The 17,901-nt window shown below is 37.9% G+C and overlaps 1 protein-coding gene across 1 annotated transcript in view; it reads right to left on the minus strand.

Annotated features, from left to right (window-relative positions):
• Positions 1-6,561: 6,561 nt before the first annotated feature.
• The window catches only part of LOC131162684 (uncharacterized), a 39,531-nt gene continuing 28,191 nt past the window's right edge, over positions 6,562-17,901 (minus strand). The window contains 5 exon segments of the mRNA XM_058119315.1: positions 6,562-6,609; positions 6,716-6,850; positions 7,020-7,086; positions 7,167-7,249; positions 7,251-7,305. Of these exon segments, the coding sequence (XP_057975298.1) occupies positions 6,562-6,609; positions 6,716-6,850; positions 7,020-7,086; positions 7,167-7,249; positions 7,251-7,305 (388 nt within the window).

Genomic DNA, 17,901 nt, shown 5'->3' on the forward strand with positions numbered 1-17,901 from the left:
CGACCTCCTTGAGACAACAGTTTACTTTTCCAGCTCTCAACTCTCTTACTGATTTTTTGGATTAAAGGGTCAAAATGACAGCCTTTCAATTTACTATCTACTATTGACACACCCAAATACGTAAAAAGAAATTTACCCTCAATAAAACTAGTTTCTTGAAGAATTTATCCTTTCCTCTGAACACCCAACTTGTTTGAGAAAAAAATAGTTGATTTATCTTTATTCACCCTTTGGCCAGTCCAGTTTTCATACTCCTTAATCACCTCCATTAACTGAGTAACAGATTTTTTTCTAGCATTAGCAAAAATAACAACATCATCCGCGTACATTAATTGCGATATAATAGGTGCACCACACGGGTGTGCAAATGGTAAAATTAGCTTCTCAGACAACTTTTTTTGAATTAATTTAGAAAGAATTTCTTCCATGATGATGAAAATATATGGCGACAACGGATCCGCTTGCCTCAAGCCCCTTTTTGACTTGAAGAAACCTCTATAAGTGCCATACATCATAATAGAAAACCATGGAGTGGAAATACAATATTGAATCAACTTACAAAACCAATTTGGAAAACCAAAAGCCTGAAAAATCTGATCTATCACTTGCCACTCCACTCGATCATACGTTTTGCTCATATCAAGCTTTAGCATTAAAGATAATTGACCTAGGAGAGAAATTTTTAAAATATAAATTCACCCCACTCTTGGGATTATAGTAAAGCTAACATTGCGGTTACTAATACTTATTAGTGACGAATCCTAAAAACGTCACTAATAATATAGTATTAGTGACGAATTATAATCATCACTAAAACCCTAATACTATCACTAAAAATTCTACATTAGTTCAGCTCAAAGTCGTCACTAATAGTAGAGTATTAGTAACGAATTTAAAACTGTCACAAATAGTTGGGCTTTAGTGGCGCTTTTAAAATTCGTTACTAATACGCAACTATTAGTGATGATTTTGAAACCTTCACTAATACTTAAAAATGGATAATTATTAGTGACGGTTTTAAAACCATCACTAATAATTTAAAATTAATACTTTTTTTTAATCATTAATTCCTCTAAAAATCTATAATTATATTTTCACATACATAATATTAAAACATAATTACTAAAAAATTCATAAATTATTTAAAATTCTAATTCAAATTCAAATACAAATACAAATTCAATTAAAATACAGAAATTTCATCTGTTCAGATAACAAAAAAAATTCAAAATTTAAATTCAAATTCAAATACAAATACATTATACAAATTTAAATTAAAATACAGAAATTTCATCTGTTCAGATAATAAAAAAGATAAAAAAAAATAATCAAAAGTTGCATCCGACTGTGTTGCATGACATCGTGCTGATGTTGTGACAATTGCGAACCCTACAAATTAAAAAATATAAAGAAAAAAATTAGTATACAATTTTTGAACATATATGTATATGTACCATAAGTATCAATGATTTGATAAAAAAAATAATCGGACATTCGGATACTAATGCGAAAGAAAAAACTACAAAAAAAAAAAAAAAACTCAAGAGAAGTATAATAATTTAAGTGTGGTTATGGGAAACGTGCATCAGAGGAATTATTGATGAGTTCACAAAATGATTTAGTTATTTGGTGCATTATGAATAGTAATTTGCAATGTTGTTCACATAAAGGATGAAGTTTAATATTTGTTTAACTTTCACTCATCCTTTCAAAAATATTTTAACATTCATTTTATCATAATTATCTTTGTACATGATTTTATTTTAAAAAAAAAAAATTAACGAAATTTCGACAGCATGCTGTCTATAAATTGGACATTTTTCTATAAAACTTGTACCTGAAACCTGATTGTTTTCAGCAAATAAATCATTTCAAGCATGCAACAACCTAAATCCACCACCAGCATGCAATTTACAATATATTGCACCAGCCATGGAGTTTAACACAAGCATATATTCCAATAGTAGTAAACAAAGTTCTTGGTTTTTCAAATTATCACCAGGGGTGGTGGGGTTAAGAATTTTTTAATGAAGCAATAACTGTAAAGGGTTTAAAAGATGAAAATTTGTAGTTCATAAGCTATGAGTTTCAAGAACTAGCATCAGCAATGCAAAGAATTCGTCTTCATAATTGAGCGCCCTATGAAGGAATGATCTTCTTAATGCCAATACCTAAAAGATCACATTTATCCTTAATTTCAACAACATAAAGAAAAAGTAGGCAAGATCAAAAATAGAATCAGTCAAGCATTAGAATAAGTTAATTGTGTGTGCATTAGAAGCAATCAGTTCTACATTTTCTTTTTATTTGTTATACCTCCCAACACACTACATGGAAAAGAACAATAGTGACAATAGAAAAAAAAAACAACAAGATTCAACAACAACATAAGCACTGATCAAAGGTCCAATTAAAATTTAATCAGTTCAGTATATTTCACAATGTATTCGAACAACAAGATGGATCTATAGTGCAAAGAACTACAAAAAATTATTAAAACTATAACAATATTAAAATATGATCACGTTCTCAAATGCTTTGCCAATACACTAATACCAGAAAAAATAAATTAACCCAATTAAAACAATCAAAAGTACATTTTACTAATGATAGAACAACCAATTTCCACAGGCTGATAGGCCCTACAAGCACCAAATTTTTTTTTTTTAACCCTATGATTATGCTTTTAATGAGAATAAAAGCTATTCTATAATTATTCAAATGGGTTCACTTCTTCTTGTTACTTCTATATCGTCAAAAATTCACCTTTTTTGCGTCATCGACAATTATCCAAGTTAACCAAGATACCATATTCTAGTAAGTGTATAAAGTCCTTTAGCCTAAATTTTGTTTGCCGAAATAAACGGTCTCTTCTACTGTAATAGTGCGCTTCTACTATCATAGTGCGGATTGGGCAATTAGAACAATGAGGATGCATATTAGTAAGGGTAATACCTTCACCATGAATCAAGTATTTAAGCACACACTCAACCTCAATGAGCGTACGATATACAAAAAATTAAGTAGCAAAGCAAGTAATGTCAACTAAGTTTGAATCAAGTATTTAAGCACACACTCAACCTCAATGAGCGTACGATATACAAAAAATTAAGTAGCAAAGCAAGTAATGTCAGCTAAGTTAGCCAGCAAAAATACGTGCCTAAATATTAGCCAATGCCATGATATTTTGCCCAATAGGCATCAGAATTAGTAGAATTAAGCCATCTCTATAATCCAATATCCAAATCAAAAAGACTATAATATCTACAGAAAATATCTCAAGTTTTAAACAATAATACAAGATGTTGCAATACATTGCCAAATGTCATAGTTCAAGTATTCTATAATTTATGATTTTTCAAAATCCCCTCTGAACTTATATAGAATTTTTGCATGCTGCAAAGGAAATTGTGTGTTGTGCGTAGGAAAAAATTTTGGGTGCGCAAACAATAGAAATTGTGTGTGTTGTAGGTACAACAAAGAATTGTAAGTGTGTGCTGTGTGTTGGCAACATGGAAGTATGTTTGCATAAGGAGACCGTGATAAGTAGGATTTCCTTATTGTGTAGTGGGCTCATTTTGAAAGGCTCAAACAAGAATAAAGATATAGAAATTAATTTGTGTTTCACTGACTTTAGAGGTTTATATTTTTCTTAACTTCATCCATTTTTAGTCTTTTTACCTTTTATTCTCTAGTCATTTTTGAATTTTTATTTCAAAAAATATCTCTCTACGATGTAAAAGTGGGAGAAGCTCATTCACGTGGAAAAGTTGTTGTCATCAAAATAATAGAAGGATTCTAGCACAATGGCATTACCATTCACCACATTGCTCCATTTTCATGCTTACATGTATTCGTGTTTAAATTAAAATTACTCAATTGCATTAGTTTGAGCAAGAAAATTCAAATTAGACTCAAACTCTAGTCCAATTAAAAATGTAACAAGTTTAGACATGATAAAGCTCCAATTGTCTCAACTTACTTGTACCCTAATTCCATTATCTATGATTAACTTCTCATAGCCCTTATTTCAACTCCATTAAACTCAACTCCATAATTTTAATTTCTCTTTTAAATTTTAACTTTCAAAATTAACTTTTAAAAAAAATACTAGATTTCAAACCTACTAAATTTCAATACCATCTATTAGTCCTAGTGGCTAAGGGCTTTCATTCTAACTTTTTTTGAAGACAATGACCCATTAGTAGTTCTTTAAGGTTACTGAAAATTTTCTTCTAGTCTAGTTCAGATACACAGGACAGTTCCAAAGCAAGCATAAGGGTTAAACGTGTATCAAACCGGCAAAAGAGCAAATGACCATCAACAAAGTTCAACATATGACATATCCGGAACTTAACCACTCAACCAAAGCATTTATGGATCTTACTTAGTGAGCACAAGCTTTGGGTTGTGTGTGTGTGTGAGTAAGGAAGGTTGATATTGTAATTCCTTGCGTATGGTGCTGTTCAAAAGTAATTAGCAAGAGATGGACAAATTGCATATGCATTTAGTTCATGATAGGCTAGAACATAGACACTGGGCTCGCATATGCATATCAAGTCAATTAAACTGCATAAGATGTCTAAATAACTTTCAAACATATTTTATTAACCCAAGACATCTTAAAATGGATTAAACATTATTTCTGAACAAGATGAAACCTTTACTTTAACATAAACCAAAGTTTGAATAGTTTTTAACTGATAAGTAAAGGGTTCATCGACGAATATAGGGGATTCGTCGATGAACACAACAAGGCACCTCGTCGACGTACACAGGGTTCTTGTTGATGAAGATATACCGAGACCACCTAAAATTTTAGAGCAGGTTCATCGACGAATACAAGGGATTCTGCGATGAAGACAATGTTGTGGTTCGTCGACGTACACAGGGTACTCATCAACGAAAAGATACTAAGACCACCTAAAAGTTTAGAGTAGGTTCGTCAATGAATACAGGGGATTCGGCGACGAAGACAAAGTGGTGGTTCCTCGACGTACATAGGGTACTCGTCGACAAAAAGAAACCGAGACCCATGTGAATTTAGAATAGATAGTTCGTCGACAAACACAGGACATTGTTGACGAAGGTACACATGGGACTCGTCGACGAAGTCGTGACCTCGTCGACGAATGTTGGGCTGCAGATTGCATTAAATGCGCTTAAATGACTAGTTTTCAATTTGTCTTATGTAAATTAATGCCCAATGGCTCTCCGGCGCTCAGCTCATCTCTTTGGCCTTTAAAATTGGTCTTATGCATTTATTTCAAAGTAGTTAAGCAATTTGGTTGTTGAGAACAGTTATTGTGCATTCATAGTAAGGTTTTACTTTGTGCTCTCTTGCCCTTTTGCTCTTTACTCTTGTTTACACACCATTTGCAAAGAGGAAATAGTGTGAGGTTTATATTGGGATATTCAGCTCAAAGAGTCATTCTACATTGTATCTATTTGTTTTCTAATTTATTGTATTGAAAGGTTCTTTGTGAGCCATTATAAGGTGACTCTAGGTGAGCACCATTGTTAAAGCTCTTTGTGAGCAGTTGGTTGTAAAGGCTTCTCCACCAGGAAGGAGGGTTACATAGTGGATTTGGGGAATCCTTGAGATGGTCTCAAGGCATGGGCATAGGCTCAGTGCCGAACCACGTTAACATCGCTACGTTAAGCTTCTCTTATCTATTGTCTCTTGTTTTGCTCACTTATTGCTATTTGCTTTATATACATGCTGTTATATAATATCCATGCTCTTACCAAGAAAACTTTGTGATTGTAGAAAAAGTTGTATATCCGCGAAAGACGTCTATTCACCCCTCCTCTAGATGCATATCCGGGCCAACACCATCACTTAGGAAGGGTGTGTGTATAATGCTATTTTTTTTTCTCCATTTTCGTTATTGAAAACATAATATGGCTTTACCTTACTTCCTGGACAAAGGAGAGAACCCAATGTAGTTGGAAAGTTGATTGCATTAAGGTATGTCTAGATACGACATTAGCAGTAAATGGGATTGTGAAAATGAAGGAAAAATTCAAGTTCCAGGAAACTCAGAATTTAAATATCTTATTTGGGAACTTTGTGAGGAATTTATAAATCCATTTCCAAAATAATAATTAGAACTATAATTTAAAGAGTTGGCGAGAAAGGACCACTTTAGTAAATCAAACCCAACTTCCATCTCTGGTGATGTCAGGAGGGTGCAATTGCACTTGGGTGGAGTGGGGGAAGCAAGCACAGGAGGCTTCGTCTTAAAGCACAACAGTATGATTAGTATAATACCATCTCCTTGTGTTTGGGAGTACAGATTTTGGACTTTAAATTTAAATTTCTGTAAATTTGAATCAAATGAAGTATAAAATAATATTGACTTTTGCCTAAATTCATACAAATCTGAATACAAGGCCTAAAATTCATGCTTTTAAATACCTCTAAAATTATTTTGAGTTCTATAAATCCTCTCTTCCGGTAACCAAATAAGGAAATTTAACAAAAATGTTACTTATTTCTAGTACTTCTTACAAATGAAATGCCTCTTTCAAATACCATATAAAAAATGGGGCATATGTTCAGCCTTCTCCACTCCTATGCACAAATGCTGACATGCCCAAGTAATTCTAACAGAAATCCATAATTTCCATAAATGAACATTATCAGTTACTCCGATCCATGCAAATGGCTAGAGAGAGAGAGAGAGAGAGAGAGAGAGATAGAAAGATTTACCTGACTCTTTGCTTGCTTGAAGCCTTCCATATTTAAAGGCCTTAGGGTAATTACTCTTTTTTCTTGACCGCCTTCCACTGTGCCTAAACCGTCCTCTGAATTCTGCCCTTCCTCAGCTTTCTGTTTTCTTTCGTGCAGGAAACAAGTCAAATGGCATAACCAAAATTGAAAGTTGCTTTTGCAAGTATTCAAATTTAAACAACGGACTGCTAGGATTTTATTTATTTATTTTCCTGTACGAGAAAATAATAGGAAATAAGGGACGAAAAGATGAGATGGTTGAGATGCATGAAGTTCTTACTAAATCCTTTAGTCTCTCTTTCTGTATTAACTCTCTAACGGGCCGATAAGCTGCTGTTGTGCACGGGTTCCGGTTTCAACAGTAATGGAGGTCAATACCACATGATTTATGCATCAAAACACTCATTCCATTACTGAGAAAATGCAAACCTTTAGATCACTTCCACTAAATCCTTCTGTCATAGTTGCAAGCTCCTTGAAGTCTAGTCCTTCTGATACTTTTTCTTTAGATAAAAAGAGTTCCCATGATCATTTCTCTGTTCTTTGCAGATGGGAGGCCAACCATGATCCTGTTCATCACAGTAAACATCAGAATAGGCATGCCTCAAACCCAAAAACTTCATTGGTGCTAATTCTTTAACAACGTTTTGCAAACTTAAATACTTGTGCTAGAGATGTTCATGGCAAAATTTTATGATCACATAAAGATCAAAGATGGAGAATTTTCATTTGGTTTTTAAGTCCAAGTGTCCAACATTTGTTAGAGAAATAACATCACACACATGCTTTTTATTTTTAAAATGTTAATTTATCTCCCTAAAATACCCTTATACCTATGTTAGTATATCTCCCTTACCCTTGTATGCCTCCTCCTAGGATGGTCTTGTACAATTGTTTGTGTACAAAAAATTAAAAAAATTTACATTAATCTTAACATGGTATCATAGCCAAGTTAAACCTAATTTTTTTTTCTTAAACCTCCTGCTCGCTGCCGTTCGGGACGCCACCGTCGTCATCGTCTCTCCTCCGCTCGGCCGCCGTTCTGGATGATGTCGTCGTCCTCGTTGGTAGTCGTTCCGGACGACGTCGTCGTCCTCTCGCCACACGGCTGCCGGTCGTCCCTTTGCGTCTAGCATCCACGGCCATCATCCTCACCAGTCTCTGTCTGGCGCACAACCTCCTGGGGTAGAGAGTCTCTGTTCTCCCGTTCTCTGTCTTCCACGACGCGAGTTCACCGTCATGCTCCGCCCTTGTCTCCGTCGTTCGTGAACTCGCTGCTGACGCAACAGCCAGCCCACCAGCAAACCAGTGCGTTCTCTCCGTCTGTCTTCCACGACGCGAGTTCGCCGTCATGCTCCACCGCTTGTCTCCGTCGTTCGTGCACATGCTTCTGAGCCTCACCCAGTGCATCAGTTACTGGTGGGGTGGTTTGGGCTCCGGGTTTCTTCACCATCATGCCAAACCCGCCTGTCGCCGGCGAGGGAACCTTCGATTTCTCAGAAAAGCTCTTGCCTTTGATCTCCTCTTACCAGCTAAATGGAGTCTGTGTTTGTGTTTGCCTGTTCTAGGGTTTCTGCGAATGTAGATTGAATTTTCCAAGGTGGCATTTGAGCGTCCATTCTGATGAGGAGAGAGGCGCTGAGACTTGGTTCATCTGCCAAGGAGAAACGGTTTGAAAGCAGAGCGGGGGCTGAGACTTGAATCCTTTTTTTCTTTTTTAACTGTGCTTCAATTTTTGACTTTTATCCATTATTTTTTATGGCGTCTTTAACTAATGTTGTCCCCCTCTAGAAATTATTTTGAATGATTTCAACTACAATTCTTGGGCCCAACAAATGTTCATTTTTTTTATTGATAAGAGATTATGACGTTTTGTCATTGGAACAAAACAAAAACCCACGAAAACTGACACGCAATCACCAGAAGCGTTTGATGAGGCTCTTGATGAATGGAAAAGTACTCACTGTAAGATCTTTTCTTGATTTATTAATACATCCATTCCTACTATCTAGAGTCTACTTCCTAAATTTCGTAATGCCAAACTTGCTTGGGATCCTACTATCTAGAGTCTACTTCCTAAATTTCGTAATGCCAAACTTGCTTGGGATTTTTTGGCCAAACGATACAACTGTGGTAGTGATGTTACTCTTGAGTTTCAGTTGGAAACTCGGCTTTCCCTGATGTGTCAGGAACCTGGACAATCTATTGCCGAGTTTCATGCTCAGATTAGTGACATTTGGGATCAGCTTTCTCAAGCTGACCCTCCTTTTTCTGATGAGCAGTCGATTAAACTTTTTGCTGCATACCAGGATCATCGTCAGTTTATATACTTTATGATGCATATCCGGGATGAATTTGAGAATACTCGAACTTCCTTGTTACATCGTTCTCCTCTTCCTACACTTGAGGTTGCTTTTGCAGAGCTCATTTCTGAGGAGACACGCTAGCAAACTCGTCAGACTCATTTTACAGATATGGTTTTAGCTACTGCTCCGTCTCATTCCTCTACTCCAGCTACTCTTGCTGCAGCTGTTGCATCTTCTAAACTGCATCGTTTCCATGTCCAGTGCCACTATTGTAAGGAATATGGTCACCGAATTTTCGATTTTCTAAAAAAGAAGGCCAAGGATGCTAGGGATGCTCTCAAAGCTAAGATATCTTCCTCTTCCAAGCCTGTTGCTGCTGTCTCCACCAGCTCAATTTTTGCTCCATCTTCCACGTCTCCTTTGTCGTCTCTTTCTGCAGCTGACCTTGAAGCAATTATCACTCAAGTTCTATCCCGCACTTCTACTCCCTTATAGGTCTCCATAGGTACCCTGACATCTTGGTTTATTGATTCTTCCTGTTGTAATCATATGACCTCTAATTCCTCTTTAGTAGCACATAAATAGTCTTTAAATCATGTTCTATTAATTTATACTGCTGATGGTTCACAAATGTCTGTTAGTCATCTTGGTCATATTTCTACTCCTACTTTTTCCGTGCCTGACACATATGTTGTGCCTAACCTGTCTCTTAATCTCCTTTTTGTTGGTCAACTTGTTGAATGTAGTTTTATCTTAACCTTTTCTCAAAAAGGTTGTGTTGTGCAGGATCCGAAGATGAGCAAGCTTGTTGGGACCGGGCGTAAAGTTGGTCACCTTTTTGAGCTCACATATCTACATTTGCCTCGTTCGTGTTCTCCTCCGTCTCTTTCTGCAGCCATGTCTTCCAGTGTTTGGCATTCTCGTCTTGGTCATGCCTCATTATCTCGTGTTCAGTCTTTAGCTTCTAGTGGTTGCTTAGGACATGTTAAATTTAAACATTTTGATTGTATGCCTTGTCAACTGGGGGAACAGAAAGCTTTACCTTTTAATGAAAGCAATTATCTGTCTTCTGCACCTTTTGATTTGGTTCATTTTGATATTTGGGGACTTTCTCCTGTCCTTACTAAGGGCGGGTCTCGTTACTTTGTCATTTTTATCGATGATTACTCTCGCTATACATGGATTTATCTTTTGCATGATCGCACTGGGTTACTTAATGCATTTCGTGACTTTAAGAAGATGATTAAAACTCAGTTTTCTCGCACCATTAAAGTATTTCGGTTCGATAATACCCTGGAATATATTTCTACCCCTTTCATTGAAGAAGTTCGGGAGGCCGGCACCTTATCCCATCGATCATGTCCATCCACCTCCCAACATAATGGTCATGCAGAACGTAAGCATCGTCACATTCTTGACACTGTTTGCTCTCAACTCTTCTCTGCATCCCTCCTAGAATCCTTTTGGGGTGAAGCTGCTCTTACCATTGTTTACACTATTAATCGAGTTCCCACCCCTATTCTACCCAATAAATCTCCATATGAAGCTCTATATGGAATGATACCTTATTATTCTCTTCTCAAAGTCTTTGGTTGTGCTTTCTTTGTTTTGCTTCCACCTCATGAACATACAAAACTTGAACCTTGCTCTCGTCTCTGTTGCTTTCTTGGTTATGGCATTGAACACAAGGGTTATTGGTGTTATGACCCCATAGTCAAGCATCTTCGCATCTCTCGCCATGTTCAATTTTGGGAACACAAAATGTTTGCTAGTCTCTCTCCATTTTCTTCCAATTGTCTCTCATACTCCCCCATTTTCACTGATTCTAGCCTCGATCCCTCTCCCATTTTCTCTTCTAATGCAGGTCCTGCCAGCTCATTAGGTGATCCCTCTGCGTCTGCCGCTCCTGACCCTAGACTGTCTAATGATCCTGCCGTCGCTTCCACACCGCCTAAGTCCACTGATTTGGATGTTCGTCGTTCTAGTCGGCTAAGGGCACCTCCTACATATCTTAGTGACTTTCACTGTTTTTCTACTCTTAACTCCCTTCACGAACCTCGCAATTATCGCGAAGCTTTTTCTGTTCCTGTTTGGCAGCAAGCTATGTCTGAAGAACTTGACACCTTTCACGAAACTCATACTTGGGACCTGGTTGACCTTCCTCCTGGTAGGACTGTAGTTGGGAACAAAGAGGTGTATAAACAAAAAACAAATTCCGATGGTTCTAAAGTACGACATAAAGCTCGTTTAGTGGCAAAGGGCTTTACTTAGGAATATGACATTGATTATGAGGAGACATTTGCTCATGTTGCTCGTATTACCTCAATTCGCTCCCTTTTGGTTGTTTCCTCTGCTCGGCAGTGGCCTTTATTTCAGATGGATGTCAAGAATGCCTTTTTACATGGTGATTTGGATGAGGAGGTCTATATGCAGCCCCCTCCTGGGTATCCTCATTCTCTTGGTCAGGTTTTTCGTCTCCGTTGTGCTTTATATGGGCTTAAGCAAGCACCTTGTGCTTGGTTTGCCAAGTTCAGCTCCACTATTGCCCAGCTTGGGTTTGCCTCTAGCCCTTATGATTTAGCTCTTTTTACCCATCACACTGCATCTGGCATCACTCTTCTACTACATTATGTTGACGATATGATCATTACTAGTGATGATACTTCTGGTATTCATTAGCTTAAGCAGTTTTTGTGTCAGCAGTTTGAGATGAAAGACCTCGGTTCTCTTTGCTACTTTCTTGGCTTAGAAGTGTCTCCTACCTCTTATGGCTACTCCTTGACCCAAGTCAAATATGCCTCTGATCTTCTCACACGTGCTGTACTCACCGATTGTAAGATAACTGATAGACCGCTGGAGCCCAACATCAAACTCTATCCTATTGATGGGGAGCTCCTTCCCGATGCCACTTGTTACCGACAACTTGTTGGGAGCTTGATTTATCTCACTGTCACTAGACCAAACATTGCCTATGCGGTGCACCTTGTTAGTCAGTTTATGTTGGCTCCTCAGTCTGTTCATTATGCAGCTCTTCTTCGCATCTTACGATATGTGAACGGCACCTTATTTCATGGCCTCTTTTTTTCTTCTCACTCATCCTTGACGTTACAAGTTTATTTAGATGCTAATTGGGCAGGGGACCCTACTGATCATTGGTCTACCACTAGTTTTCTTTTTTCACTTGGTGACTCTCTTATCTCTTGGTGGAGCAACAAGCAGACTATTGTTGCTCGCTCTAGCACTAAGGTTGAGTATCGGGCTCTCGTTGATACTACTTCTGAGCTTCTTTAGCTTCATTGGCTTCTCCAAGATATGGGAGTTCCTCAGCCCTCGAGCACTCCACTTTATTGTGACAATCATAGTGCTGTCTAGATCGCCCACAACAATGTTTTTCATGAACGCACCTAACATATCAAGATCGACTGTCATTTTGTGTGTCATCATCTTCAAGATGAGACACTTCGCCTCTTGTCGGTTCCTTTGACTGATCAATTGGCTGATATCTTCACGAAATCTCATCCACCAGGTCGTCATCGTGTTTTAGTCTACAAACTCCATATGTCATCTTCGATACCACCTTGAGTTTGAGGGGGGATGTTAATACATCTCCCTAAAATACCCTTGTACCTATGTTAGTATATCTCCCTTACCCTTATATGCCTCCGTCTCCTATAAAAGGATGGTCTAGTACAGTTGTTTGTGTACAAAAAATTTAAAAAATTTGCTTTAATATTAACATAAAAGTATATATAAAAAAAAAAAAAAATTATCCAAGCACTCTACCTTATCTAAAACAAATAAGTGGATATATTAGGGTGTTTTTTTAAAGAATGTTGTGTGGTTCTATTAGAGCTCCTAAAAATGTAGCAAATACTTGCACTCAAAATGCCGGATAATGGCTTCGTCAAGGTCAAATGGCCTGTTGGTTGTGGCGAGAACAAGGATACGCTCACCAGGTCCAGTCAGGAGCCCATCCCAATGAGTCATGAACTCATTTTTAATCTTCCTTATGGCTTCATACTCCCCTGCTTTATTCCACTGCCCAAGCATGCTATCAACTTCATCTACAAAAATAATAGTTGGGGAGACCTTTGCTCCAAGAGTGAATAAAGCTCGTACTTTATTTTCATCCTCTCCAAACCATTTAGAAGTGATGGTAGACATGGACACATTGATGAAGCTTGCTCCAGCCTCCTTGGCTATGGCCTTGGCTAGCATCGTCTTCCCAATCCCAGGAGGCCCAAATAATAATACTCCTCTACAAGGCTTTAAGAGGCCTCCCTAAAAGAGATCTGGTCTTCGAAGAGGGAGCATTACCATTTCCCGAAGGGATTCTTTAATGTCTTCCATGGCACCAATATCGGTAAATGTCGTGAAAATCTCATTTGCCTCTATGACCTCTAGCCTTATGCACTTCTTAAATTCATTGTCAGGAGGAACATCCTATTAGGAGTTTTAATATACCACACCATATTATCAGTTCTGACAAATGGGTTTAAAGATGAACATTGCCTACTTTTTGAATAGATGATCTATGTAGAATTGTGCAAAATTGACAATGCTAATTGTATCATGCCATAGAATCATTCTATTCTTCTTGTTAGGGTACTTAAAAATTTGAACAATTTTTTTTATACAAGTTTGTGCAAGTATTTTTGTAGAAAATTGAACCAAAAAAATAAAAAAAATAAATAAGAAAAGAAGAAGGGAAAAATAAAAAGGGGCAAACAGTAGGATTCGTCAACAAAGCCTTTGATTTCATCAACGACGGTTCTCCTATGGTTCGTCAATGAAGTTCAGAGTATCGTTGACAAAGAAATCCTGAGTGATAGAAAAATATTAGACTTAACGTTCATCGACGAGACCCTTCATTCGTCGATGAATGGTCTTCTATAATTCATCAATGAATGCGCTAACTGGTCGACAAAGTTGGTGAGTCAACGACCTATAAATAGATATTTTAGTTGCTTAATGGTTAAGAAATCATATTTACTCTCTCTCTCTCTCTACAATTATTCCTCATTTGTCGCCAAAATAGACGACCGAAAGTTACCATGAGGATCAAAGGGAAATTCTCTACTAGTCTAGCGGAGTAGATTCTTGAACAAGGTCTTTACAGGAACCACTCCAAAACCAGGGTAAGTAGGAATTTTGAGGTTTTATTGTTGATTTAGAGTATAGGGAGCCTGGGGAATGTTTAATGATAAGTATTTTGTGGGTTAGGATGATTAATTTAGGGAAAATGTATTTCAGGGTTTTGAGCTTTGAACGCCTTAGGGCATGGATCTAGGGTTTCAGAAGACTTTTCCAGTAAGTTAGGTAAGGGGATTAAGTTAAGTCAGAAGTTTTATTAAAAATTGAGCCTAACAAAATGCTATATTTGTATAGCTATGTTTACAGTTGTTTTTTCAAAAACCAATCGGTCAAAATGGACTTTTCAAACCTAGGATATATGATACGATATTTTCAGTAAAAATGAACAGTGGGAAGTATAGTTTGACCTTATAAATAGGATGTACTGTATATGAAAAATTTTGTGGCAGATGGATAAAATTGGTTGTTAAATATTGGAATTGTTTGTGAAGTACTTAAATGTTTTTGAAATACTAGAACTGTTATGAAAATGCATCAAATTTTATATGATGGCCACGAGGGTTGAGTTTTGTATGATGACCATGAGGGCTGAGTTTTATATGATGGCCATGAGGATTGAGTTTTATAATATGACAGGTTTTATATGAAATGAGTTGAAACACAGTTTTTATTACTTAAATTACATGATATGCTTTAGGAACCTTGAGGACCAGTTATGTTATGGGCACGATACCGTTGTTAGAGTTCCAATATTAGACCATGTGCGCCCACACTGTTCACGGGGAGGTGTAGGGTGGTCTCAGTTGATTAGCCTCAGTAGATGGGGTACCTTCCCTAGAAGACTGAACTTCTAGGATGTGGTGGGGCAATCGGACTCGCAAGCAAGTTGCGGAAGCCTGCGTGGTCGAAGTTAGATGCAGACGTATGTTTTGACTTAGTCTGGGTTAATCATCTCAGGCTTAGTCTAGCTTTTGGCCGCACAACCCGTGTTATGGGGAAAGTAAATGACGTTAGTCATAGGGAGTGTCTTTTATGCATATCTGTAAATTTACGTAAATTTATGTAAATGATGTTATTTAATTACTGAAATGTTTATATCATGGAAGCGAGATAAGTATTTTTAGTAGTATAAAGTGAGTATAATGTATGAATGCTATTTTCAGTTAAATAAAGGATGAATGTTTCTATAAACACCTAATGCATGCTGACCACACACTGATGTTAACTTAATCTTCCTTATTGAGAAGTGTTTCACCCCAATATATAAATTATCTTTTTAGGACCATCTCAAGCTTGGGTTTAGCGTACTCTGGGGTAGATTGATCGCTAGACAGATCTTTGTGAGTGGCAGTAAGAACTTTGTTGTATGTAGGCTAGGTTTTAAGCCTTGAGTTGTATTATGGTTGTATAGAGTGAGATGGGTTTTGTTTTGTATTATGGATTATAGTATGGATGTTTGGAAACATTTTTATATAAAGGAAATTTAGAACTTTGGTAATGTATGGTTGGAGAATGTTCATTATTTCCATTACATTTATTATGATGTTTATGGTATTAGGTACTCAGACGTCACTAAAGTAGCACCTCGAGCCCATGTGGCGGGTCGGGTGTTACAAGTGGTATCAGAGCCTAGGTTTTCTAGGTTATGCAAACTTTGACAGTTGATAATTACCAAAGTATAGGTTGAGATAAGTTAAGGTTAAGAATGGGTAAGTTAGGTTGAGTTTTAGTCTGGAAGCTTAGAGGCGAAGATTCATTGATGGTCTTCTGTGTTTTTCCTAGAATGACGATTTCAGAAAAAACCATGGTAAATTCATCAATGGTTTCGTTTCTGGGTTGAGAGATTGGAGATAGAAAATTTAGGTTGGGAACATTAGGCTGGGGGAGTATGTACGTAGTGTCATCGTTATGATTAAGGGTCGGTACCTTAGCAGTTTTGTAGTAGAAGTGTGTAAATGATTCCTTTAACTGCAAACTCATATGTTTTAAATTATTAGTTATTCCATACTTTCATCAACTATGATAAATGTGGAATTTCTATGTGGGTTTCTATCCTCTCTTTAGGATGGATTCTAGGGGAAAGGAGGTCATAGTTGGAGGGGATAATTATGTGGATACCTCTAGTGAGGATGACGTCAATGCCTCGGTAGTGCTATGCAGTATAGCACGGCAGGCTAGGAAGAAAAATTGGAGGGATTCCCGAGATCAGAGTCAACTATCAGCTAATAGGGGTTGCATGTTCCATCAGTTTACTCAGGTGAATCTGTCGGCATTTTCTAGAGGACCGAACCTGATTGTAGCTGAAGACTGGGTTTAGGAGATGGAGGAGCTCTTGGGTGTGCTAGAATGCACAGAGGAATAGAAGGTGAGGTTTTCCACCTTTAAAATGGTGGGGGAAGTAAAGAGATGGTGGAGATTGGCTAAATTAGTGGAGGAACAGTGTCCAGGGTATATGTCTACTACCTGGAGTTGTTTCAGGGAGGTCTTCATTGGCAGATACTTCCCTATTACCACTAGAGACGCGAAGGCAGAGGAGTTTCTTCATATGACCAAGTCGCCCATAATTGTACAACAATATGCGGCCAAGTTTGTGGAGTTGTCTCATTTCACTCCACATATGGTCCCGGATGAGTCGAAGAAGGCTCAGATGTTTGAGAGAGGTCTAAGGTAGAGTGTGCGATCATAGGTGGTGGCATTATTGACGCAAAGTTTCAATGAGCTGGTGGACAAGGCCATGGCAGTTGAGGCCAACATTTAGGAGGGGGAGAAAGTAGTAAATCAGAAGAAAAGGCCTTTGCCTCAGAGGTTTCAGTCTAACTCAAGCCAGAGCCCATGGAGGCGGCCGGTAATCTTATGGGCCAGACATAGGAGATAGGATCTCGAGCCCCTTAGGAGAATTCTCAGCGTCCTACCTATCCCAGATGCCATAAGATGCATTGGGGCGAGTATAGGATTGGATCAACAAGTTGTTATCGGTGTAGTGGGGCAGGACATTAGAACTAGGACTACCTGACGACATTGAATTATGCAACCCCATAGGATTAGTATGGGAGAGGTGCTCAGGCACCTCGAGGTGGTCACCAGAGGGGCACCGCCCAGGTGCAGGTGTATTCCATAACACTGGGTGACGCCGAGCACGCAAGAGATGTAGTTACAGGTAATATTTATAAGCTTTTAAATAAATTTGTTGTGCTCTTTGATTCAAGTGCAACCCAATTGTTTGTATCTTAGGGGTTTGCTAAATTGTGCAGGATAGAAATAGAGCCATTAGATGCCGAGTTAGCAATAGTTACGCCGACTGGGTCGGTTAGTATATGTAGTAAGGTGATTAGAGATTACCTAATGGAGATTCAGGGGAGAAAGCTGCCTGCTAGTCTAATCATTATTGATATGTATGGATTTGAAATTATTTTGGGGATGGATTGGCTAGCATCCAGCTATGCAAGTATAGATTGCCACAGGAAAGAAGTAGTATTTAGACCTCTAGGGGAGTAGGAATTTAAATATGTTGGCTCATGTGTGCGCTTTGCACCATGAATCCCTTCTACAATTCAGGCGAAGAGGTTGCTTTGAGAGGTTGGCTGGGTTATCTTTCTTTTGTGAAGAATCCCCGCACCAAATGAAAGGACTGAACGGAGGAGATTCCATGTGATAAAAGAGTTTTCAAGATGTGTTTTCTAAGAACTTATTGGGGTTACCTCCAGACGCGAGGTGTAGGTTCGCCCATGAGTCACTCGAGGGACGGGGTCACCTTCATGCTCCATG

This window comes from Malania oleifera, chromosome 1, assembly GCF_029873635.1.
Source record: "Malania oleifera isolate guangnan ecotype guangnan chromosome 1, ASM2987363v1, whole genome shotgun sequence".
Classification (NCBI taxonomy): domain Eukaryota; kingdom Viridiplantae; phylum Streptophyta; class Magnoliopsida; order Santalales; family Ximeniaceae; genus Malania; species Malania oleifera.